The 27,049-nt window shown below is 38.5% G+C and overlaps 1 protein-coding gene across 1 annotated transcript; it reads right to left on the bottom strand.

Moving 5' to 3' along the window:
* LOC111060618 (serine/threonine-protein kinase PAK mbt) lies at positions 1–27,049 on the bottom strand. Its single transcript, XM_039437318.1, has 12 exons — positions 26,990–27,049; positions 26,420–26,635; positions 22,906–23,133; positions 21,803–21,966; positions 18,877–18,889; positions 18,652–18,810; positions 15,911–16,117; positions 12,457–12,645; positions 9,540–9,800; positions 6,416–6,676; positions 2,040–2,772; positions 1–665 (listed from the first exon to the last, which is right to left on the bottom strand). Exons 1-11 carry the CDS (start codon positions 27,047–27,049, stop codon positions 2,611–2,613), a joined length of 1,920 nt encoding a protein of 639 aa, XP_039293252.1. The 3' UTR covers positions 1–665; positions 2,040–2,610.

Here is a 27,049-nt window from a genome sequence, read left to right as displayed (position 1 = left end):
CTTGAGGCATGCCTCGCGGCTAGCAGTAGCTATGAATTTCACTACCTTGACGTAATCCTTGAGGCATCCTCTGAGTCCCTCCTAGAACCTAACAGTTGCTATTCATTGAACCAACTTAGGGCAGCCTTGAGGCATACGTTGAGGCATGCCTTGCGGCTAGCAGTAGCTATGAATTTCACCACATTGACGTAATCCTTGAGGCATACTCTGACTCCCTCCTAGAACCTAACAGTTGCTATTCATTGAACCACCTTGAGGCATGCCTTGAAGCATACCTTGAGGCATGCCTTGCGGCTAGCAGTTGCTATGAATTTCAGCACATTGACGTAATCCTTGAGGCATACTCTGACTCCCTCCTAGAACCTAACAGTTGCTATTCATTGAACCACCTTGAGGCATGCCTTGAAGCATACCTTGAGGCATGCCTTGCGGCTAGCAGTTACTATGAATTTCACTACCTTGACGTAATCCTTGAGGCATACTCTGAGCCCCTCTTAGAACCTAACAGTTGCTATTCATTGAACCACCTTAGGGCATGCCTTGAGGCATACGTTGAGGCATGACTTGCGGCTAGCAGTTACTATGAATTTCATTACCTTGACGTAATCCTTGAGGCATACTCTGAGTCCCTCCTAGAACCTAACAGTTGCTATTCATTGAACCACCTTGAGGCATGCCTTGAGGCATACGTTGAGGCATGCCTTGCTGCTAGCAGTTACTATGCCTTGATCCCCGCATAAGAGGCACCAACAACGCAGGTGGCCCGGCCTGTCTGAGGAACGGATGTTGAAGCAACTCTTGGGCGGTGGCTCTCTGACCGGGGTCCCTCACTAGTAGCCGCTCTAGGAAGCCTTGCAACCGGGGTGATACCTGAACAACACAAAAACCATTAAACCCTCTCATCAAAAACACAAACACACCATAAAATTAATTTCAATACCTAAACAAGACAATTTGATACAATTTTAAAAAAAAACCAAGAATAACATGGCTTTTAAGTCATTATCCGCCATTTTTCTCAAGAATATTACGGAGCTCCTGAAATTTTCCCAGAAATGAGACTCATTTCAGTTGATAGGGCTTATAAATAGCTATCCATGGTATAAATTTGAAGAAAATCGTTAGAGCCGTTTTCGAGAAAACCGTGAAAAACATGGTTTTTTAGTAATTATCCGCCATTTTTTCCGCCATTTTGAATTCAATTTTATTGAATTTCTTATTGTCAGATCCTCTTGGCATAAGGACCTTAAGTTTAAAATTTCAAGTCAATCGGTTAATTAGGAATGGAGTTATCGTGTTCACAGACATACACACACATACACACACACACACAGACCAACACCCAAAAATCATGTTTTTGGGCTCAGGGGACCTTGAAACTTATAGAAAACTTGAAATTAGGGTACCTTAATTTTTTTTGGAAAGCAATACTTTCCTTACCTATGGTAATAGGGCAAGGAAAGTATAAAATGAATTTCGGGAATGAAGGAGCATATAAAATGTTGTTAGCCCCGATATATCGAACTATAGTGAGGTCCACGTTATAATGACAGTGGAGAAAGATAGGAGAACAACGTTGCAAAATCTATCTTGTCAATGCCTTCTATAGACGGTAGCTGATACATATTTATTGATGCAATATTAACTGTCTATTCTCAATTATATTTTATTGAGCAAGAAATTATATTTTTCAATAATTTCATAATGAATTTTCATAATTAAGATGAAAAATTTTGTTAATTAATTATTAATTCTACATTGTTAAAAGACGATCTGGCAACAGAGAAAAGCGAGAAAGAGATAGCGCTATCCGTTGCTATGAATTTCACCACCTTGACGTAATCCTTGAGGCATACTCTGACTTCCTCCTAGAACCTAACAGTTGCTATTCATTAAACCACCTTAGGGCATGCCTTGAGGCATACGTTGAGGCATGCCTTGCGGCTAGCAGTTGCTTTGAATTTCACCACATTGACGTAATCCTTGAGGCATAATCTGAGTTCCTCCTAGAACCTAACAGTTGCTATTCATTGAACCACCTTGAGGCATGCCTTGCGGCTAGCAGTTGCTATGAATTTCACCACATTGACGTAATCCTTGAGGCATACTCTGACTCCCTCCTAGAACCTAACAGTTGCTATTCATTGAACCACCTTGAGGCATGCCTTGAGGCATACGTTGAGGCATGCCTTGCGGCTAGCAGTTGCTATGAATTTCACCACATTGACGTAATCCTTGAGGCATACTCTGACTCCCTCCTAGAACCTAACAGTTGCTATTCATTGAACCACCTTGAGGCATGCCTTGAAGCATACCTTGAGGCATGCCTTGCGGCTAGCAGTTGCTATGAATTTCAGCACATTGACGTAATCCTTGAGGCATACTCTGACTCCCTCCTAGAACCTAACAGTTGCTATTCATTGAACCACCTTGAGGCATGCCTTGAAGCATACCTTGAGGCATGCCTTGCGGCTAGCAGTTACTATGAATTTCACTACCTTGACGTAATCCTTGAGGCATACTCTGAGTCCCTCCTAGAACCTAACAGTTGCTATTCATTGAACCACCTTGAGGCATGCCTTGAGGCATACGTTGAGGCATGCCTTGCTGCTAGCAGTTACTATGCCTTGATCCCCGCATAAGAGGCACCAACAACGCAGGTGGCCCGGCCTGCCTGAGGAACGGATGTTGAAGCAACTCTTGGGCGGTGGCTCTCTGACCGGGGTCCCTCACTAGTAGCCGCTCTAGGAAGCCTTGCAACCGGGGTGATACCTGAACAACACAAAAACCATTAAACTTTCTCATCAAAAACACAAACACACCATAAAATTAATTTTAATACCTAAACAAGACAATTTGATACAATTTTAAAAAAAAACCAAGAATAACATGGCTTTTAAGTCATTATCCGCCATTTTTCTCAAGAATATTACGGAGCTCCTGAAATTTTCCCAGAAATGAGACTCATTTCAGTTGATAGGGCTTATAAATAGCTATCCATGGTATAAATTTGAAGAAAATCGTTAGAGCCGTTTTCGAGAAAACCGTGAAAAACATGGTTTTTTAGTAATTATCCGCCATTTTTTCCGCCATTTTGAATTCAATTTTATTGAATTTCTTATTGTCAGATCCTCTTGGCATAAGGACCTTAAGTTTAAAATTTCAAGTCAATCGGTTAATTAGGAATGGAGTTATCGTGTTCACAGACATACACACACATACACACACACACACAGACCAACACCCAAAAATCATGTTTTTGGGCTCAGGGGACCTTGAAACTTATAGAAAACTTGAAATTAGGGTACCTTAATTTTTTTTGGAAAGCAATACTTTCCTTACCTATGGTAATAGGGCAAGGAAAGTATAAAATGAATTTCGGGAATGAAGGAGCATATAAAATGTTGTTAGCCCCGATATATCGAACTATAGTGAGGTCCACGTTATAATGACAGTGGAGAAAGATAGGAGAACAACGTTGCAAAATCTATCTTGTCAATGCCTTCTATAGACGGTAGCTGATACATATTTATTGATGCAATATTAACTGTCTATTCTCAATTATATTTTATTGAGCAAGAAATTATATTTTTCAATAATTTCATAATGAATTTTCATAATTAAGATGAAAAATTTTGTTAATTAATTATTAATTCTACATTGTTAAAAGACGATCTGGCAACAGAGAAAAGCGAGAAAGAGATAGCGCTATCCGCTTTGTTGAATGATGGATAACAGCCTTGAGTACCCAGTCATTCTTAAAGGCTAATTTGAAGTGTTGGCTCACAGAAAACCCTTTCTATGGGTTACATGATTTCTTCGAAGTCGCAGTGACCATGCCATCTTGATAACTCAAGTTTATAGTCATGACTAGCTTCGTTGAATTCTTATTATTTTTGACTCAACCTATCCGGCTCCGCTGGTCTTGGTGAAGAATAAGTGTATAAGTGACAAGGATAGCAATACCATTGGTAATCAAACGCCGCCATTATAACGTGGACCTTACTATAGTGCCAAATTCGATATATCGAACTGATGCCACAATAATACAGGCGGAACATTCCATCAATAACCAACAAGATATATGAACAACCTAAACCTAGCTCCGCAGTGCAGGCTGGATGCTTGGCTGAATCGGACTAGGCGCTGAGACAGCAAATAATAGCAGCGTTGGTGGGAATGCGAGCGGCCGCAGTAACGTCTTCCACCCAGCAATGGTCGGCGTAGTTCCGCCTGGTGGGTGGACAGACGAAAGATCAATCCAGTCGGTTATTTGATCCCTCCAGCCAGGCTCAGCCAAGCAGCCGAGACAATAGAACAATGGAGTGACGGTCTTATTCGCGTTCATCAGCAGTTTTCTTTCTCACGGCTACTTTGATTTTTGTGCTACCTATAATCAATAATAACTCCAGTCACCAGTAAAAAGTTTCCAGAAACGTGGTGTACTACCATATTAATGACTTTTCATGATGATTTTTAATTATTTAAAAACATTGTTGACATTCTGAGCCTTCAGGCTAAACTTGGGGTCGCTGAGAACGAATCTGCAATTAGAATTTCTCTATCACGAAAAATAACGAAAAAAACCCAGCTGTTGATCTTCCGGCAACCGTTATAAGTCATCCTGCAATGCGGTCGAAACACTTCCAAGCCAGACACCCATCTCAAATGACAACAACGCCAAGCTGTGAGAAACCATCCTGCACTGCGGCGCTAGGTTTAGAGACGACACACACCAGACAACCATGTATGAGCGAGGTGTTAGAAGTTCTGGTATTCGGTTGTATAATTTATTGCCAGCTCATATAAAATAAATGACTGGTACAAAATTATTCAGAGATCAATTAAAGAAGGAGCTGCTGTCCATATGCGCGTACTCAAATGAAGAGTTCATAGAGTACTACGAGTGTCGAAATGGGGTTTAGAGAGAATAGAAAAAAAAATGTATTGACTTTTCATGTACCTATTTATGTTCTAAACTACGAGCGTCGAGATAAGGTTTGGAGAGAAAAAAATATATTGACTTATCATTTATGTATTTATGTTCTGTATTTTATTGACTTACGACATTGACAAGTCCAAATACCCCTTTCATATGAGGTCAGTGGATGAAATAATAATAAATAAATAATCTTGATAAGACTGATGCCACAATGAAACTGAGATGCCATAGTTGGCTAGGTATTTTTCCTCCTTTCTTTCTTTTCAGCGCCCCGCACATGAAGCATGTTTTTGTTCTTTATAAGAAATTTATTACTTTCCTTGCCCTACTACCATAGGTAAGGAAAGTATTGCTTTCCAAAAAAATTAAAGTACCCCAATTTCAAGTTTTCTATACGTTTCAAGGTCCCCTGAGTCCAAAAACATGATTTTTGGGTGCTGGTCTGTGTGTGTGTGTGTGTGTGTGTGTGTGTGTGTGGTGTGTGTGTGTGTGTGTGGTGTGTGTGTGTGTGTGTGTGTTGTGTGTATGTGTATGTCTGTGAACACGATAACTCCATTCCTAATTAACCGATTGACTTGAAATTTTAAACTTGAGGTCCTTATACTATGAGGACCCGACAATAAGAAATTCAATAAAATTCAATTCAAGATGGCGGAAAAAATGGTGGATAATTACTAAAAAACCATGTTTTTTCACGGTTTTCTCGAAAACGGCTCTAACGATTTTCTTCAAATTTATACCATGGATAGCTATTTATAAGCCCTATCAACTGACATGAGTCTCATTTCTAGGAAAATTGCAGGAGCTGCGTAATATTCTCGAGAAAAATGGCGAATAATTACTGAAAAACCATGTTTTTCACAATTTTCTCAAAAATTACTCGACTGATTTATTTGAAATTCATACTCTGTATAGTTATTTATCAGCTCCATCAACTGGCATGAGTCTCCTTTCTGGGAAACTAATGGGGGGTTCACCCCATCCTTGAGAAATGGACTTTGTAACCATCCTTTCGTGCATGAGGTAGGTAGGTAGAGCAGTCTATAAAAATAACACATAGTCGAGATATTTTCATCTGTAGAACAGCTGTTTCGACGACTTTTAAATAATCATCGGATTTCACAATTTACACAAAGGAAAAAGTACTCTGAAAACAATTATATACACACATATACAGTAGTCTGATCGTAGTTTCAAATAATTATGTTGCCGCCAATCGTCATTATGTTATTTCTCTAAATTATTGTCGTTTAAGAATGAGGCTCCCAGTTCAATGAGCAAGGAAAGTTGTGTGAGTGAACCACACCAGATTTTTTGTTTGTGATTTTCTTGTGTTTTGATTTCTTTTATGTATATTGTATTGTGTTGATTTGAATAAAATTGATTGATTGAATCGATAATTTTAATATCGATTATACATACATTCGATATATCGTACTATATCGATATCTATATCGATATATCTGATCGTACCTTGAGAGTGTTTTTCAGTTTGGGCGGCGGCATATCCCGGATACGACGCATGGCTTGTAGGGGTGGCTCGTTGAAGAAGGGAGGCTCACCGTCGACCATCTCTATGAGCATGATGCCCAGCGACCAGATATCGACCTCGGGTCCGTAGGGCAACCGCGATATCACCTCGGGCGACATCCAGTAGGGAGTGCCCACCAGCGATTTGCGTTTCGGCAACTCTTGAGACACTTGCGCGCAGAATCCAAAGTCTGACAGCTTTACCTGCAAGTAAAAATGTGAGATACTTCTATCTGAAGGACATGGATGAATGTGAGTTTAGATCTAAACTTAGCTCAGTTCAGTTCAGTTCAGTTTCAGTTCTTCGCCACAGTCAATTGACCGGGGAATTGTCAAGTTTTATTATTAATCTCAATATCAAAATTTGATATAAATAAAAAAAATATTTATTTATTTTTAATATAAATAATCTAATTGTCAAATCTTAAACTGGATTTCATGTCAATAAAGCTATACAACTCCACACCTGACAAGTTTAAGTTACTCACATATGCACAATTTAAAAATAAAATAAAATATGTGTTGATTAATGAATGTTTGTATACTGTGAATGATTTCTTTTTGATTAACTGGGTGCAGTTTCTGTAGTAATAGTGATTTATGAATTTATGTATTAAATTTTTATGTATGAATTTTGATTTCAAAATGTAATCTGACAAAGTCAATGTATTTCTTGTGAATATTGAATGACCAATAAATTCTATTCTATTCTATAATAGTTTATTTTCGCAAGTGCTGGAAAGTATGTTCCTCTGTGTATTCAGAAACTGCATAATATGGCCTTACAATCAAGTATTTTTTTAATTCTGAGACAAATAATTTTTTGCTCTCAATAGTTTTGAGATGCAGCGGGAGAAGGTGAAGAATCGTGATCCTGTGCAAATTGGAGATCTTCGAAATTTATCTACTCGGTGCCGAGTGATATTCATATTGGTCTTATTTCTTGTGTTGCAGCTATGTTGATTGCCTCTTAAAGGTGGATTTGAGTTTTTTGCTAGTATTATAGTTTCCAAGATGTATATAGATATTACTGTAAAAATTTTGTTTTCCAGAAACAGAGGCCTGCAGTGCTCAATTACATTCGTTTGAAAAATTGTTCTTATTGCCTTTTTTTGTATTCTAAGTATTTGGTCAAGACAGTTTTGGGGTGCAGCTCCCCAGGCAACAATCCCATATCGCAGGTGCGAAGTAAACAGCGAATAGTAAGCAGTTAGAGCCGTTTTTTCATCCGTAGTATTTCTTATTCGTCGTATTACATAAAGTGCTGAGGATAATTTCTTAGATAAGTAGTCGCAATGCTGTTTCCAGCTCAAGTTCTTATCGACCATCACACCAAGAAACTTAGTAGAGCCCACCGCCAGCATGCTGTCCTCTCTCAACTCCTCATCCTCTCTATTGCAGTTGTTTGGTGTGAAGTTGATGAGCGTTGTCTTTTTCTTGTTGATATTGAGTTTCGGACTATTGCAGATTGATGAGCGGAATTGAGAATTTAATGTGCTGCAAATCCTTTTATATTAAGCGAGCAATTTCTGTATATCTGTTTATATTTAATAAAACACTTATTGACATGGGCTGCTTTTAAATTAATAAAACAAAAAAAATCTTATAGCACCCTTTATTCTTTAAAAAAACATTAAAATAGTTGAACAACTAGTTTCGGTTTACACCATCTATTTATAAATAAACCTATTCATTTTTTAAACTGAAGATGGTGTAAACCGAAACTAGTTGTTCAACTAGTTGAGAATTTAATGTGCTGCAAATCCTATTATATTAAGCGAGCAATTTCTGTATATCTGTTTATATTTAATAAAACACTTATTGACATGGGCAGCTTTTAAATTAATAAAACAAAAAAATCTTATAGCACCCTTTATTATTTAAGAAACTTTAAAATAGTTGAACAACTAGTTTCGGTTTACACCATCTATTTATAAATAAACCTTTTTATTTTTGAACCTGAAGATGGTGTAAACCGAAACTAGTTGTTCAACTATTTTAATGTTTTTTAAAGAATAAAGGGTGCTATAAGATTTATTTTGTTTTATTAATTCTGTCTATATTTTTATAACTAGTTATATGGTTATTTATGTTCAACGGATCTCGAAAACGGCTCTAACGATTTTCATGAAATTTGGAACATAGAAGGTTTATGATATAAAAATTCGATTGCACTAGGTCTCATCCTTGGGAAAACTTGCTGAACGACATTAAAAGGATGATTCATCCTTGGCTGAAACAGCTGAGACTTTCGTCGTCTGTAGATAGTAAACAGTGAGCGAGTGGTTCTGAGGAAAATCAAAATATCGCATCCCCGAAATTCATCAGCTGACGTATAGCCAGCTGTAAAATATAAACACGATAATTTTAGAGAATTGTGTTCTGTTTATCAACGAGTAGTTCTGTGAACAGTAGACCTGACGCAGTATTCTCATCCACAAGTACCTGATTGAAACTATAGACCTTATGGAAATACAGCAATAGACTGGCTTCTCCACACATCTGTGTAATCACTTGTCAGCTGATTTATGATGAACAATTCTATAGTCTGATTTTAAAGCTGCGATTAGACCAAATTTATTAACAAGATGTTAATAACTCAATCCTTAAAGATTATATTAGATTGAACATAACTTATCATACACATGATGAACATATGTGTTTGTCAAGTTCCATTCAATCTAATTGAATCTATAAGGATTAGGTTATTAACATTTTGTTAATAACTTTGGTGTAAACCCAGTTTTACTCTAATATTGGCGTATGAAGGAGGCTCCTTTTTCCTTTTATATTATCCTTGAAATGCAAAATTTCCAAAAACCTTGTATATACGTCGACGAGAATTAAAAAAGGAACATACCTGTCAAATTTCATGAAAATCTATTACCGCGTTTCGCCGTAAATGCGCAACATATAAACATTCAAACATAAGATAAATGCCAAACCGTCGACTTGAATCTTAGACCTCACTTCGCTCGGTCAATAAATAGAAATAATGAGCGAAGCTCGGTGCCCCGATATTGTAATGTAATGACTGCAAAAGAGGGTTGAAAGAATAATTACTCACCCTGCCATCATTGGCTAACAAAATGGAGTCACTCTTGATGTCCCTATGTATGACACCCTGTGAATGCAGATATGCCAACGCCTTGAGACATTGCTTGCAGACGGTGGCAATCTGCTGCTCGTCCATGCGCGCATGCGTCACAATGTCGGTGAGTGCGCCTCCCTCGAGGAATTCCATCACCACCCACAGCTCGTCTCCAACGAGGAAGCTCTCGTACATCTCCACGATGTTCGGGTGGTGGTAGTCGCGCATTATTACTACCTACAACACCAAACCGAGACAAAAATTAACTCAAAATGTAAACCAATCGATCAACTCAAATCAAACCAAGTTAATTTGACAAGAAGTTGTAAAATGCAGTTGAGATAATATGCCATTGCCGTCAACTAGTCTCCCCGACATCTAATCCACTACTAAACGAAGAAGCTTGGTTGTCGGCGACAACTAAGCTCCTCACACGTTCACGACAACGAAGCTACCCGACAGCCGATCCCCTGCTGGATATGAGGGATCTGGTTGTCGTGATCGTACCCGACAAGCAAGCTCCCCGACAGCCGATCCCCTATTGAGCATTGAAACCAGCTTGAAGCGGGCGGGGAATTAGTACAATCACAGACAGTTTCACACTTTCTATGAATTTGATTATTAGAAGAAAAGCTTGTTGATGTTGTCACTTCTATCGCTGCAAACATAAAATGAAATAAAATATTTCTCTTTCCGAATCCAACTGATTTGGAAATGTTTCTTATTGAATTGGCAAACATTTTCAGAATTAGTGTTTGTACGTCTCGCAAGTGATTCATGTTTGTATTTATATAATATATGTAAGTAAGTACAGGAGCGGCCTAAATCTAGCGCCGCAGTGCAGGATGGTTTCTCATGGCGTTGTTGTTATTTGAGATGGGTGTCTGGCTTGGAAGTGTTTCGGCCGCATTGCAGGATGACTGTTAACGGTTGCCGGAAGATCAACAGCTGGGTTTTTTTTTCGTTATTTTTCGTGATAGAGAAATTCTGATTGCAGATTCGTTCTCAGCGACCCAAAGTTTAGCCTGAAGGCTCAGAATGCCAACAATGTTTTTAAATAATTACCTAATCTGAATACCTAAAATAAATAGTACCTAATCTATCATACTAACATTGAAAATATTAGAAGGTAACTCATATATTTAAGCACTAAAATTATAAATAAAATTCCTGAACAAATTATTAGCTGTGCCAAGATAACAAAAAAAGTAAAAACAGATATCAATGCTTGGATCAAAATTAACTAGCCTACTTCTTCTACCTTTGAGAACAACTATAATAAGTTAACAGAGAACTTTTCTGATTAGTGCGCTCACTTCCCCTAATTGTGCTCTATCACATCCCTTTCCCAATCCTTTCCAAAAATTCCAAGGATCAAAAGCCTTCCTATGACATGGATAGCCATAGTTGGAAGAACTTTTGATCCTCTACCCTTCTTCACCACATAACATGTATAAATTGCTTCTATAATTGTAATGTGTTCTCATATTTATGTTATTTATTTAATACTGTAATGTTTTTTATTGATGTAATTAATTTTATTTTATATTGATGTATCTTATGTGTGTGTGTGTGTGTGTGTGTGTGTGTGTGAATAAATAAATAATATCATTAAAAAATATCAATTATAAATCATCATGAAAGTCATTAATATGGTAGTACACCACGTTTCTGGAAACTTTTTACTGGTGACTGGAATTATATTGATTATAGGTAGCACAAAAATAAAAATAATCGTGAGAAAGAAAATTGCGAATAAGACCGTCACTCCATTGTTCTATTGTCTCGGCTGCTTGGCTGAGCCTGGCTGGAGGGATCAAATAACCGATTGGATTGATCTTTCGTCTGTCCGCTAGGCGGAACTACGCCGACCATTGCTGGGTGGAAGATGTTACTGCGGCCGCTCGCATTCCCACCAACGCTGCTATTATTTGCTGTCTCAGCGCCTAGTCCGATTCAGACAAGCATCCAGCCTGCACTGCGGAGCTAGCTTAAGGGCCAAGAGCCTTGCGCTCTAGACGAATTGTAACAATATATTATCAGTATATATTGATGCCACTAAATACATTGAAAGCTGAACAGACAACAATAAACATCTGTGCACTAAATTCGAGTGCATTCCCTTACAATTATGCGTGATTTGAGGAAATCCATAGAGTAAGTGCATGAAATATTATATGTCAGCTTACTCGCGAAAACTCCGACACTCTGAGCGAGTGAGGAGCTTGGTTGTCGTCACCGAACCCGACAACCAAGCTCCTCGCACGCTGACGACAACCATGCTCCTCGCACGCTGACGACAACCAAGCTCCTCGCACGCTCACGACAACCAAGCTCCTCGCACGCTGACGACAACCAAGCTCCTCGCACGCTCACGACAACCAAGCTCCTCGCACGCTGACGACAACCAAGCTCCTCGCACGCTCACGACAACCAAGCTCCTCGCACGCTCACGACAACCAAGCTCCTCGCACGCTCACGACAACCAAGCTCCTCGCACGCTCACGACAACCAAGCTCCTCGCACGCTCACGACAACCAAGCTCCTCGCACGCTCACGACAACCAAGCTCCTCGCACGCTCACGACAACCAAGCTCCTCGCACGCTCACGACAACCAAGCTCCTCGCACGCTCACGACAACCAAGCTCCCCGTCAGTTAAGCTTCTCTTTCAGGAGCTCAGTTGACGCCGTCAGTTGATCCCCTCGAAAGTGGGTTTAAAAAAAGCTTAGCTGTCGGGGTGCTTCTTTGGGGCCTTCCCGATACGTTCACGGAAACTGATATGTGGGAATCCGCTTTTTGAAGTAAAAATTTGTCAATCAACGTATATTTGTATCGAATAAATTAATCAACTAAATGAATATTTCGACATTGAATTATTAATGTTCTGTTACCTCGTTGAAGAGCAACTCCCGACGCTGCTGTTTCCTGAGGTCCATCTTCTTAACAGCCACTTTGCGACCCGTGCTTCGCTCCGTAGCTATGCACACAGTCCCCGTCGACCCTTCGCCGATCTTCATGAAATTTTCCAAGTTCTCCCGCGGGTCACCAGGGCTCACCACCATCTGTAGGGCTGCTCGGAACTGAAATCAGAATTATTTTTTAAATTTAAAAATCCGTGTCCTTTTTGAAAGGACAGATAATAGTCCTTTGCCAGATAATAAAATTCCAAAAGCTGTCATGAAATATAGACCTAGGTATGGTAGGTTTCTAACTGCTATGGGAGGGGATTACTGAAATGAAAAAAAAAACAGTTTGAGGAGATTCAGATGGTGTATTGGCTTGAATAATACAGGGTGATTATGAGAGGACTTTACAACTTAGAAAACACAATAGTCCTTGAAATAATAGTCCTTTGCCAGATAATAAAATTCCGAAAGCTGTCATGAAATAAATAGACCTAGGTATGGTAGGGAAATTGAAATTTTCTTAACTGCTATGGGAGGGGATTACTGAGAAAAAAAAACAGTTTGAGGAGATTCAGATGATGTATTGGCTCGAATTATACAGGGTGGTTATAAGAGGACTTTACAACTTTGAAAGCACAATAGTCCTTGAAATAATAGTCCTTTGCCAGATAATAAAATTCCAGAAGCTGTCATGAAATAAATAGACCTTATAGTAGGTATTGTAGGGAAATTGAAATTTTCCTAACTGCTATGGGAGGGGATTACTGAGATAAAAAAACAGTTTGAGGAGATTCAGATGATGTATTGGCTCGAATCCTACAGGGTGGTTATAAGAGGACTTTACAACTTTGAAAGCACAATAGTCTTTGAAATAATAGTCCTTTGCCAGATAATAAAATTCCAGAAGCTGTCATGAAATAAGTCTTTCAAAGTTGTAAAGTCCAATTCAAACTGAATTATACACCCTGAATCTCCTCAAACTGTTTTTTTTCGTTTCAGTAATCCCCTCCCATAGCAGTTAGGAAAATTTCAGACCTTATAGTAGGTATTGTAGGGAAATTGAAATTTTCCTAACTGCTATGGGAGGGGATTACTGAAACGAAAAAACATTTTGAGGAGATTCAGGGTGTATAATTCAGTTTGAATTGGACTTAAAATAGTCCGACAGCTACTCTCTCCGCTTTCCAATTGAACTGCCCCCACAAAAACACAAAACACTGCCCACACATCGGTTCTGACCTTTCTCCTTATAGTAGAAAGGCTGCTTATTCTATTCCCCATTTCACCTCGAAACGAAAATTGAATTTCTCTACTATTTCTTTGAAATAGTAAACTTTGAAAGCACATAAATATTTATTGAAATTACTTACAGAATTGAGAAAGGTGTAATTTTGTTACAAAACACTTCATGTTTTTTACAAGTGCCCTTTTACTTTCAGTATGACGGTGCACCAACTAATTTCCAGGGAGAAGTTTGGGATTTTGTAGACAATTGCTTCCAACTTCGCTGGATTTACCATGCAGGGCCAATTGCATGACCATCTCGCTCACCGGATTTAGCATCAATGGATTTCTTCCTGTGGTGTTTCATTAAGGATGAGGTTCATTTTCCGCCTCTGCCAGACAATCTTAATGACCTCCGAAATCGGATCACATTCGGATCGCTGCGGTTGCTCAAGTTACGCCTGATATGCTGGTACGAGTGTGGCAAGAAATCGATTATTGGTGGGATGTATGTCGCATTACCAACGGCTGTCACATCGAACCAAAATAACACCCACACCTTGAACTTCAAGTGCTTTGTAACAAAATGACACCTTTCTCAATTCTGTAAGCAATTTCAATATAGTATATTTCGCACCTAGAGCAGAAAATGAGATTTTTCCAGCTCGTAATCGGTTTTCAAGCTCAAGAAAAGAGCTTTTCAAGAAAGAAATCTTTTCAAGAAAAGATTGAGAGCTGGAAAAACATTTTTGCCCGTGGTGCGAACGATATTTTTCGCCACACTACAGGTATTGCTGACAAAATAAATAAAGAATACAAAATAAAGAATACTCGTTAAGCTATCGTACCTATCTCTTGATTTTAGTGGTAAAAGATTTGCTGTCAGGATTTCAGATTCTTTTAAAATTTCACTTGGAATACCACAGTCATCTTCAAGCATTTTTGAAAATTCGGAATGCACTAATCAACAATAAATAATTGAATAAAACTGGATGCGAAGCGAATTAGTTTGATTCGAAACTGGAACTGAAATCATGGCGACTTCAGCTGATGATGAAAGTGGACACTCGCCCGATCTAGCGGATGACTTATTAACTACTTCCATGAGCGGCTGGAAAGAGACAACTTTCTGGCCTAGACCGGAAAAGAAACCCTTTTCTGACGTCGTCTTCAAACAAGGTCTTTCAGATCTACGTAGGGACTGGAAAACAGCTGCTTTCTGTGCAGTGTGGCGAAAAAATAATTATTTAAGTGCTTTCAAAATTGTATAGTCCTTTTTTATCATAGTGATTCAATCTCAGCTGTTTTCCATGAATGAAATCAATCCGGTAAACAGAGGTTTGCAGAACAAATAAACATATATGATTCTCATTACAGCATACTCTACTGTAATGAAACCATATGTTTTCTTTACAGTCGAGTATGTTGTTTCCTAGTTCCGAAATAGGACAGCCATAGCCACCTCTAATACAAGGGCCCGGCCTACGATATTGCAACGTCGCAGAGTAGACCTAGAGTCTAATACATGATTGGTAAAAAAGATCAGCTGGTATTTTTTGAAATCTTTTTCACCAATCATGTATTAAGGTGCGTACAGATTTACGCGCCGCGAACACGAGCAATTCACTCTTCATCAGCTGATTATATCTGTATTTATACAGGAACGGCAAGATACAGATATATAAAAAGCTTTGCATCAGATGATTGAAAGTGAATTGCTTGTGTTCCCGGCGCGTGAATCTGTACGCACCTTTAGATTCTAGGCCTACACTGCGACGTTGCAATATCGTAGGCCGGGGCCTTGTATGGAATGAATGAATTTTATTTGCCAAAAACAAAATACAAAAAAGCTTTACAAAAATAAATATAAGTATATGCTACTGCACTTAAACCAAGATACATACATTTATTTAATTAGATATAATAACGAAATGATATCCTTTATATTATAAATAATAGTTATAACAGTTCAGTTAGAACAGCTAAACTGCTACAAAAAACCACCTTCAGCGCTCCAGGTGAAAGTTTTGTCAACTTCCACAAAATTCGTGATTCGGAATTTGTAAACAAGGTTATGTTTAGCAGGTAGTGTTTTCTATTTCTCAATGATTCTTCTTTAGATTATTATGACAAAAAATAGTGTACGTCACTTGGATGTGAAAGTCGTTTGATGGGAATAAATTTCCTCTTCTTTTACACAAATAATGTAAGTTACCTGTTCGTGAGTTATCCTCTGTTGTTCGTGGTGCTGCTTGGTGCCAGCTGCTGCTATCTGTTGTTGTTGTTGTTGTTGACTAGCCAGGTTGCCGTTGTGGGTGGGGGTGGGAGTAGTGGGCGAGGGGGAGGCAGTGCTACTGTTGTTGTTCTTGTTGATGTTTTGGTTTTGGTCGGGTATCCTGGCCAGCGGCGTCTCCACACCAATCTGAAATTATAAGATGAATAAATAAATCAATCAAAACAATCAGATTAGATTTTATTAGATTTATTATCCTATTATATTAAGCGAGCAATTTCTGAAAAAATTGTATATTTTTATAACTGGTTATCTGGCTGATTTATATGATTATTTATGTCCAACGGATCTCGAAAACGGCTCTAACGATTCTCACGAAATTTGGAACAAAGTAGGTTTATGATATGAAAATTCGATTGCACTAGGTCTCAACCCTGAGAAAACTCGCTATAGGACATGAAAAGGATAACAATTATTCATCCTTAGAAAAACAGATGATTACGTCGTCTGTCGATAACAGAAGATGTGTGTGCCTGTGTGGAAGATCAGCTTGTATAATCAATCAGCTTACCGTATCTCACGATAAATATTAGGGATATTCACAATGTTGGAGTTAGCTGGCCAAGTCGAGCTATTCGCTAACTCCTGCTATTTGCTAAGTCTATGTTAACTAAATGCTATAGTGGTACGTTAGAAAAAAATTAACAGACGAGATAGCAGATAGCGCAGGTTTGAGTCCGCTAACTCTAGCTAACTCTGTTAAAACGGCGGCCATATTTGTTTTGGTCATATTTGGTGGCAAAAGTACGGTTATAAGCTTTGAGTTACACAAATTATCCGCTTGGATCGCTACTGCAGTTAGCTTATAGCAGTTGGTTTTAGATGGGGCGTTCACAATCCAGAGTTATCAAATAGCACTTTAGCTGGCTAAAACAACCTTGTGAATACGCTATGATCTAGAAATTTTAATAGACTTGATCATAATAATCTGATTTATTGACATGACATGATAATCCTTCTAAACTAGAGTATATAATAATTTTCAAAGTTGATCATTATTTTACAGTTTTAAGTGATTGGTGAGTGTTATGTTGTTATTCAATTTGGTTTGCAAACAATATAAATGAGAACTTTTCTGTTTTCAAATGTTTGGACTGAAAATTTGACCTGAATTCAAGTGTATGTAACATATCCTACTTTTTTGGAATATTTATAGTGTATAAATCCAAATTCGGGGAAGATTCAGTTTTGGGCTGTGCCTGTTAGTCCTTCCCCAAACATTTTAAAGAATTGAGTTCTGTTTATCAATAAATAACGAGCGAAGCTCGGTGCCCCGATATTTTCTATAATATGTGAATATTTCCTATTTTAGTGATAATAATTTGAACTATTTCTTCCATGTTTGGTTTTGAAGCATCTACATTTAAAAATCTACTTTGAGAAAATAATTAAGGACTGAAAATTTTGTGAAGTGAGCAACTACAAGACTTGACCTATTTCGAACTATGTGTAACCTTATCTAAATTTGGGAGAGGAATAGCACAAGGTTACCTTATTTTTTTCTCCCTATTATTTGATGCATGATATACTCATTGTATGAATAAATAAAGAATAAAGATTCGAACTTAGAAGAGTGGAAATAGTTATTTGTGCAACTAGTGCGCAAAGTGACAGTTTGCTGCACCGAAAGAAACGTTTACGCCCGAGCCGTAGGCGAGGGCGGAATGGTTTCTTGAGTGCAGCAGAGGAACTTTGCGCACGTATTTCACATTAAGTTTTCCTACAGTTACCATTGAATATGAAAAGTGGGTAATTATGGGTAAAAATTGCCTGAAATGCATCAAATGTTTTCTGTGTAATTTATTTTGATAAAAACCTAATTCTAAAATCCTAAAGTCCTCGTTGTCGTTGGTTATAATATATAATGAATAATAATTAGCGCGTTGTGCTTGGTTGCACCTTGCTCACTATAGCAGCCACAGCAGTCACTGTTACCACTTCATTTTGATTTTGCTGCACTGTTGCTCCATATAACCTACTAAGTATTTTGCGTTGCCATGTTGCAAATCTGGAGTGCAGAAAAATTTTTCCCGCACTAGAGCGGAAAAGTGATTCTTTGCGTTCTGTAATCAGTGCACCAATGGCCACTTTTCAACGTAACTGTAGGAAAACGTTATTTGTCGTATATATACACAACCAATAAGCCTGGTTTTCATTAGTAGAGTTAGTGGTAGAGTTCCCTGGGCAAGTACTATAGTGAGGTCCACGTTATAATGGCAGTGGAGAAAGATAGAAGAAGAACGTTGCCTATCCTCTGTCTTGTCTTCTATAGACGGTAGCTGATACAGCTTTATTGATGTAATATTAAAGGTAATCAATTTATATTTTATCAAACAAGAAATTATATTTTTCAATAATTTCATAATGAATTTTCATAATTAAGATGAAATATTTTGTTAATTATTAATTCTACATTGTTAAAAGACGATCTGGAAACAGAGCAAAGCGAGAAAGAGATAGTGCTATCCGCTTTGTTGAATGATAGACAAGGATAGCAATACCATTTCTAATTAAACACTGCCATTATAACGTGGACCTCACTATAGGCTAGTATTATTTTTACAGATGGAGAAATTAGTCGTGAAGGAAATAAACTATCAGACATTTATAGGTTGATGATGAGAAAAGATAAGGCTTGAATGATTGATTGATGATTGACTGACCTTGTTGAGATTGTGAGGAGCACCTTGAGGCGGCCTGGCGTTGTGAGGAGGCTGTGAGGAAGGCGTGAGTTGTCCTGAGGAGGAGACCTGTTGCGAGTGAGGAGGCCGATATCCACCCACTGCGTACCCGGCAGGCACTTCCATGCTACCTCCTTGCATCTATTAACAAGTCAAAATGGAAAATGAAATAATGGAAAAAATCGTTATTTTTGGTGAAGATATGACGTTCAAATTCTCTCTACCACAACCTCAAATTGTACAAATTGTTAGGTGAAGTAAACAACTATAAGATACAATCTATTTCGGCTTATGTGTAACCTTATCTAAATTTGGGAGAGGAATAGCACAAGGTTAAATTATTTTTTTCTCTCCCTATCATTTCGATGATGTACTTATTGTATCAATAAATAAAGAGCAATAAAGGTGCTAATACAATATAACAAAGTATTCAAAGTCATCTACACATAGATGAAAATACTGCGTTTGAGGAATATGTTTCATTAATTCCTTTCTCACCTATGGAATCTCATATTTTGAGGAAACTAAACACAAATGATTTCAATATTCCTAGTGAGAATTTCCTATTTATTTTATTTCCTATTTTATAGTGAGCAATACGAATTTATAATGATGTACGAGTCACTTATTGTGTAGTTGAGAAGTTGATATTGTGGTAATATTCATATTGAATGAAAAAGACTGAGAAATTGTCAAAAAACCACTGATTTATTGATAATTGGGAGGACCGGTTTCGGTTATTACACCATTGTCAATCTCTGATAAACTAAAACTAAATACAAGAGCAGCAGAATTTATACTAGTAGGCGAGTACTGCTATTGGTCAAGGGCATGAACGCCTGCCATTGGCCCAGCTAGACAGTCTCCTCCCACTCAACGGTTTGACAAAATGGTGGCTTAAGCAACAGAATCGCCATGATAACAAAATTTACTTTCAGTACAAAATAAGAACCAAGAAAACAAGAAGTGTATATTTTGTTTTATTATCTTATTTCACACTTGTTTTCTTGGTTCTTATTTTGTACTGAACGTACAAAACAAGTGTGGATTTTGTTTTATTATTTGTTTCATTATCTTATTTCACACTTGTTTTCTTGGTTCTTATTTTGAACTGAAAGTAAATTTTGTTATCATGGCGATTCTGTTGCTCAAGCCGCCATTTTGTCAAACCGATGAGTGGGAGGAGACTGTCTAGCTGGGCCAATGGCAGGCGTTCATGCCCTTGACCAATAGCAGTACTCGCCTACTAGTATAAATTCTGCTGCTCTTGTATTTAGTTTATCAGAGATTGACAATGGTGTAATAACCGAAACCGGTCTTTCTAATTATCAGTAAATCTGTGGTTTTTTGACAATTTCTCAGTCTTTTTCATTCAATGATGTACGAGTTGTCACACAGCTTCACAGGAAAGAACTACGTGGACTATCGGCTTGAGATTACAGTTAAAGTTGCGACATAAACGCTCTATAACATGGGATATCTACTTATGCTATTGTTTCTCTATGATACTGTGCTCAATTCACGATTTGGGAATGAAACTGGTTGAAATAATGATGTAATCACATTGAATGCGTATATGAGCAGGGGCACGTTTTATAATGATGTAGTATGAGCCGAAAAAAATCAGGAAAGTGGCATTGAAACACGTTGTGACTTGCATCATAGAGATAAGGTAGCACAAGGAGATATCCCACGGTATAGGGCGTTTATGTTGCAACTTCAACTGTTATCTCAAGCCGATAGTTCTATAGTGAGGTCCACGTTATAATGGCAGTGTTTGATTAGCAATGGTATTGCTATCCTTGTCTATCATTCAACAAAGCGGATAGCGCTATCTCTTTCTCGCTTCGCTCTGTTGCCAGATCGTCTTTTAACAATGTAGAATTAATCATTAACAAAAGCCGATAGTCCTATAGTGAGGTCCACGTTATAATGGCAGTGTTTGATTAGCAATGGTATTGCTATCCTTGTCTATCATTCAACAAAGCGGATAACGCTATCTCTTTCTCGCTTCGCTCTGTAGCCAGATCGTCTTTTAACAATGTAGAATTAATCATTAACAAAATATTTCATCTTAATTATGAAATTATTGAAAAATAGGCCTAAAATGTCTTGCTTAATAAAATATAATTTATTATTTTAGAAGAGAATGAACAGTTAATATTACATAAATAAACCTGTATCAGCTACCTTCTATAGAAGGCATTGACAAGACAGAGGTTCGGCAACGTTGTTCTCCTATCTTTCTCCACAGCTATTATAACGTGGACCTCACTATAGTAACTTATATCTTAAGCTGCGTACACATATACGCTCTTCCAACCCGCACCGAGCACGCTCCTCCCTTGTACCGCCCTCGTTCCTCCATCGAACCACAGTCGCGCCGCCCACGCACCCATCATGAACGTTACGGAAGATGTTAGATCTCGCGTTCCCCGGTCGAATCACTGTTGTACCCCGGTCGATCATCAAACGCTCTGCTGGAGTGACGTTCGGTTGCGGAGCAGAGCGAAAGTCTGTACGCACCTTTACAAGACATAGCTTCCATACCAACGAGGAGCTCCAACGTCAGAGCCCCCGTAGGGCCGGTTTCGGAGCTCGGCATTTAGCTAAGTTCTAGACTTTAAACAGCTGGAGTCAGAAAATTGGCTTTCCGAAACGGGGCGTAGTCGCAGTTTTCATGATAATCTTAATTTTCTCATTTCTATAATATTGGAAACGTTTTTCCTTGACGAAATGAAACATTTCTAAACAATCCAAAATAGCTGAAGCTTCACACTATTTTATTTTGTGTTCAATTATCTAGATTTTCTAAATTTAATTTAAACGTGGAGTGCGACTGCGCCCCGTTTCGGAAAGTCAATTTTCTGACTCCAGCTGTTTAAAGTCTAGAACTTAGCTAAATCAAAAAACGAACTTAGCTATAGTTAAAAATAAATATCGAACAAAAAAAAATTCGAATAAATATCGAATTAAATTTCGAATAAATATCGAACTTAGCTATAGTTAGGAAACCGGCCCTCAAATTCACTTGGCGAGTTATGATCAATCGGAAGTTGCCAAAAATGCCCCTCATAATAATCTTATACCATATTGCTATCGATAAGTTATTGGGTTTGGTTGAATATCTGACCTGAGGAGGGTTTGCCATTGGTCTGGTGGTGGTTTCTGATGGTAGGCCGCTGGTCCTCCCCGGTACTCCTCACCTCCCTGCGACGAGGAAGACGGGGAGGAGCGACGTACAACCCCTCCTCCATCCACGTGGTTGGGCCCACCCCATTCGGGGCTTTGTTTCACCTACAAAACAAAATTATCTTATTATGAATTTGGGCTTTGACAACACAATTGTTTTTACTCACTTTTTACAGTACTACTAGTATAGGCTACACTTTATTTTTTTTAAGGACACAACCGTTTACATTAGATTCCAACATTAATGTGAATATTACAATACGTGTTGGCTTATGCACTAATTTACTCAAAATGAATAGAATAAGTTTTAATGTAACCGCTTCCAAGGTCTTCAGAAGCATTACCTCCATCACAATGTACAGCAAATGTCACACATACAATACAATAATTGAAAATATACTATTCTAAAAGGTAAATGAAAATATAGGTAGCTATAAAGGGTTCAGTCACGAGGAAAAGCTTGAAATTGCAGCTGTCTTAAGCCTGGTTTCCACTAGTAGAGTTAGTGGTCGAGTAACTGGCAACTAACTCTACCGAGCTAACTCTACTCTACTTCCTTTGTCGGGTAACTGTTTTCACTATAATTAAGAATAGTAGGTAGTGTGTTGTCTAGTGAACAGAACTAACCTTAATTATGTCAATACAAAACTCTACTCTCTACTCGACTGTTTTCATTAGCATAGTAGTGGTAGAGTAGAGTGAGAGCGGTGTTGGGGAAGGCAAGTGGTAAGAGTACTATCCACGGTGCTATCCCACTCACTCTACTGAAAACTATTACTCTACAATGAACGTTTTTATTGGGAGAGTTCACAAGATAGTTAGTACTTGCCCAGGGAACTCTACCACTAAATCTACCGGTACTAATGAAAACCAGGCTTTATTCACGAACAAGTTCGGTGCTCATGTTGTCTCCACCCCCACCAGAAAAAAGTCACTACTTTTTAAAAAATGAATGTCAAATTTTTCTATTTACCATACTCACATAAGGCGAATTATTTCGTTATTAGGATAGTGCGGTAGGTTGAGCAAATGGTCCTCGGGTACAGCGGTGGATGTGGCAGCATTGGCGGCCCTAAAATCGCCTCTGCGCAGAACGCGGCGGACTGTGCGAGCGAAGCGAGTTGCTGCGAGCCACGTGCGACGTCTTGGGCAGACCGGCCGGTGCATGGGGTGCTCCCACTGGATCGGCACCCCCGGGGGCCCTCCTGGGGTTGAGCCCCCCGGGACAAAGCCCCCTTTCGGCAGGGGTTTCTGGTCGCCGCGGACTATTGTCTGCAACAGAGAGTTTAATTCAAATTCGGTTTATACAAAACATACAGAGAGACTTGTGAAATAAAATTACTGGTAAATGATGGTGGCAACGCATCGTGTTGATGGATTACCAATTGATAACTGAGTGTTTGCCCTAAACCCCGCTTCATCACTTGTAGAGAAGAAGATGAATCGTTGCCGATTCTCTGCTTTACCACTGTTTTCTATTGAGATATAGGTGCGTACAGATATACGCGCCGCGAACATGATCAATTCAGTTTTAATCAGCTGATGCCAAGCTTTTTATATCTGTATCTTACCGTTTCTGTAAAAATACAGATATAGTCAGCTGATCAAAAGTGAATTGCTCATGTTCGCGGCGCGTATATCTGCACGCACTTTATACCAGCATATCGATGTAATATTAACTTTTCATTCTTGTTAAGAATGATCAATTATATTTTAAGGGCACGCCACACAACTCGCTACCGCGGCGGTAGCGAGTTTTAAAAATCGCTAGCCATGTATTCAGTTGAGCGCGCCACACCGAGCTCGCTACCGCGGCGGTAGTACGCGCACTACCACCTACGACCGCCTGCTAGGCGATTCAAAACAAAACTTCGCTGAGAGTAGTACGCGGACAAAGCGGCTCAGTGTGGCGCGCTCAACCTGAATACATGGCAGGCGATTCGAAGAGGTAGCGCATGCGCACCTCTCCTCCTTGCAACACAACGCAACTAGTACGTCCCACCCCCCACTACTAACTCACTACTCGGAGACTACCGCTAGCGGACGTTTTTTCGGTGTGGCGTGCTTCAGCCGAGAAAACTACCACCACGGTAACTACCTCGGCGGTACTGGCGAGCTTGGTGTGGCGAGTCCTTTATTCGTCAAGCAAATTGATTTTATACAATGAATAGAATAGAATAGAATAGAATAGTTTATTCCTTCATTTACATATTGTATCAATATGTTTCACAGTCGTCATACATATAGACTATATAAAATTCAATTTCATGGAATTTACAAATTTAAATGTAAGATACGTAATAAATACATTTATACATATGTGATGTGAATACCATCGTAAATAATCGCAAATAACATTTTAAGCACCTCTCTGATCAAAAAGTTCCACCACACTGTAAAAACACATTTCTATTAGCCAGTTCTTCAATTTATCTTAAACAAACTTTGGATTCAATTGTAGATAATATAGGTGGGAGAGAGTTCAATATTTTTCTGCTCATGTGATCAGGACTACTTTGGAAAAACGAAGTCTCTGTACATCAGTCTTAGAGCATTCCTAGACCTCGTGTTGTAGCTATGAATGTCCGATCCTCTAGCCCAGGAAGCTCTATGTTTAAATCCATGTAGTGCAGCCTCGAGTATGTATAGACAGGGAAGAGTGAGAATTCTGGCGCTTTGGAACAGGGGCCTACAAGGGGTTCTGGGAGGTTTCCCAAGCATCATCCTGACTACTCGCTTTTGTGATCTGAATACTCTGCGCCGATCCAGTTGAAGAGCCCCAGAATATCAAGCCGTTGTTAGTAGAGTTGGAAGTATCCTAATAAGCCGCGAACACTACGCTCTTGTTCATATTCAACGTTAATCTTGAGATAGCAAATGTCGCTCTGCTCAGTCGTTTCACAACTTCGTCAACATGATTGTTCCACCTCAAACAAGCATCAACCTCAATTCCTAGAAAGCCACACACCTTTGTGTTTGATTTCTTTCGAATCCATCTTGAAATCCAGTAAATTAGGGAATGCAGGGCGGTTGGAATCATTAATTATTGAAAAATTGACAAAACAGGTCTTCTTCTCCACGTTGACTTTGAGTCTGTTTGCCCTGCACCAATTCTCGATGCTTTCTATGACGAGCTCTCCTGCCTTAGAATTTCTGCAGATTATTTCCGACAACAAGAACGTTTCACATCATCTGCAAATAGAACACTACTGGCAACAGTACATTACTGGGTAAATCATTTATACACATGAAAATAATACAGGACCGAGAACTGTCCCCTGTGGTACTCCTCTCTTTATCCGGCAAGCTTTCGATCTGTATTTATGATTCCTATTTTCTGTTTTGTGTCTTCAATTTCTACAATCTGCAATCTATCCGTTGTGAATGATTTCAGCCATTTTAGTGCTGAACCTCTAAAACCATAATGTCGCAACTTCTCTATCAAAATATCGTGATCAATACTATCGAATGCTCGTTGGAAATCGATAAAGAAACCCAAAGCCTTTTTTTCAGTATCCAGTGACTTGTATATTCGGCAAAGGAAGTTATTAATGGCATCGATAGTCGACTTTCCGTGTCGAAACCCGAACTGACTTGAAGAGAGAATTGCATTTACTTCAAGGTGCTCTGCACTGCAACGGTTGTTATAGCCGCCAATTTCTCATACAACTTAGCAAATGAGCTCGTCACTGATATTGGTCGAAAGTTGCTTACTTCTGAAGTGGATCCTTTTTTATGAACTGGAATAACTTTCCCCACCTTCAATTGACAAGGAAACGTTCCTGAGCTGAATGATAAATTGATAAGCTTTGTTGTTATACTTCTTATTGGCTCGAAACACTCCTTCAATATACTGCTTGGAATATCATCCACTCCACTCGACATTTTGCTCTTGACATTTTTCAAGGCTGAAGAAACCTCCTCCTCTGAAAATTTAGGAAATCTATCTAAGGTGGCGCCTACGTACATACGATTTGATAGCAAAGGCTTGAACGATAAGTTTGAGTGCGTAGTTTGATCGTAGATGATTAAATAATACATTTGCATAATAAGTTTTGTTATGTGATTATATTTCTACATTGTTGGAAAACGATCTAGCAACCATGCAGAGGTAGAAAACGATAACGCTATCTGCTTAGTCAAATGATAGACAAGGATAGAAACACCATGTTTAATCAAATACTGTCATTATAATGGACCTCACTATAGAATTCTTTTCAATCTTATCTTGAATATAACTTGACATGACAAATAGTATTAAATAAGCACTAGTATTTGTATTAATTAAAAAGCATTGTTTGTTTTTGTGTTTTGTTGTAGTGACGAAAAGGAAACTAAACTAGGTCATAAGCTCCTGTTGAAGACAGTTTCAAGTGAGCAGCTTCAAAGTAACTTAAGATCAAAGTGAATATTTATTTATTTAAAATGCAAATGACACTAATGATATAACATTGGTAGATAAAATAATAAGCCATTCCTAGTGCTATTCTTCTTCCAAATTTATAGGTGACAAAGTCCAAGATAAGGTAAATATAGTTACAATATAGTTTGCAAGTACCTTAAGGTCAAGTATCTCGGTAGGTGTAATCTCAGAAGGATCGACAAGGGGCAGGGGCCGATTGGTGCTCTTGAGTATCTGGTTGTTGCCCACTATGCTGCCCACTGCAGGGCAAGCCCACATACTTGCCCTCCCTTTGTCGAAGCCAGTATGCACCCTGTGCTCGAAGTTGGTCGGAGGCGAGATTTGCGGCTTCTTCTTTTTCTTCGAGAACTTCTACAAACACAAAACACATTAATTATTTGTTTGTATACATCAATAATTATTATTAATCATCATTCATTGTTTACTTCAAGTAAACCAGTAATATCGATATTAAAATATCGAGTATCGAATATCAATAATATTTCGATACTAAAACTAGATAAGCCCATCGATATTTTGCCATTAGTCCAGCCATTTAAAGCTTACAATACTATGTTAATTCTATAGGTTAAATAATCCATCAGATTTAATATGGGTCCTAAAAACTGGGCCTAAGAAAAATGTATATATTCTCTAAAATATAGAATTGGGTGCGTGATTTCGGACATAAATTTGATAAAAAATTGTTGTAATAATATCGATGACCTGTCTAGCTCGGTCTGAAGGTTTCAGGTCGCACTGATCAATTTTCGGGGCCTCTGACAT

The sequence above is a fragment of the Nilaparvata lugens genome, chromosome 11, assembly GCF_014356525.2.
Source record: "Nilaparvata lugens isolate BPH chromosome 11, ASM1435652v1, whole genome shotgun sequence".
Taxonomy (NCBI): Eukaryota; Metazoa; Arthropoda; class Insecta; order Hemiptera; family Delphacidae; genus Nilaparvata; species Nilaparvata lugens.
Note: the sequence above shows the minus strand (reverse complement) of the source record. Positions and strands in the feature narration are given on the sequence as shown.

What these genes read in the sequence shown, in the direction of transcription:
- LOC111060618 (XM_039437318.1), bottom strand. Translation starts at nt 27,049, where the DNA reads ATGTCAGAGGCCCCGAAAATTGATCAGTGCGACCTGAAACCTTCAGAC. An exon ending in CCGAGATACTTGACCTTAAG is followed by an intron (nt 23,134 to 26,419) that starts GTACTTGCAAAC and finishes TCTCTGTTGCAG; the next exon opens with ACAATAGTCCGCGGCGACCA. An exon ending in AACTGAAAAACACTCTCAAG is followed by an intron (nt 2,773 to 6,415) that starts GTACGATCAGAT and finishes TGTGTTGTTCAG; the next exon opens with GTATCACCCCGGTTGCAAGG.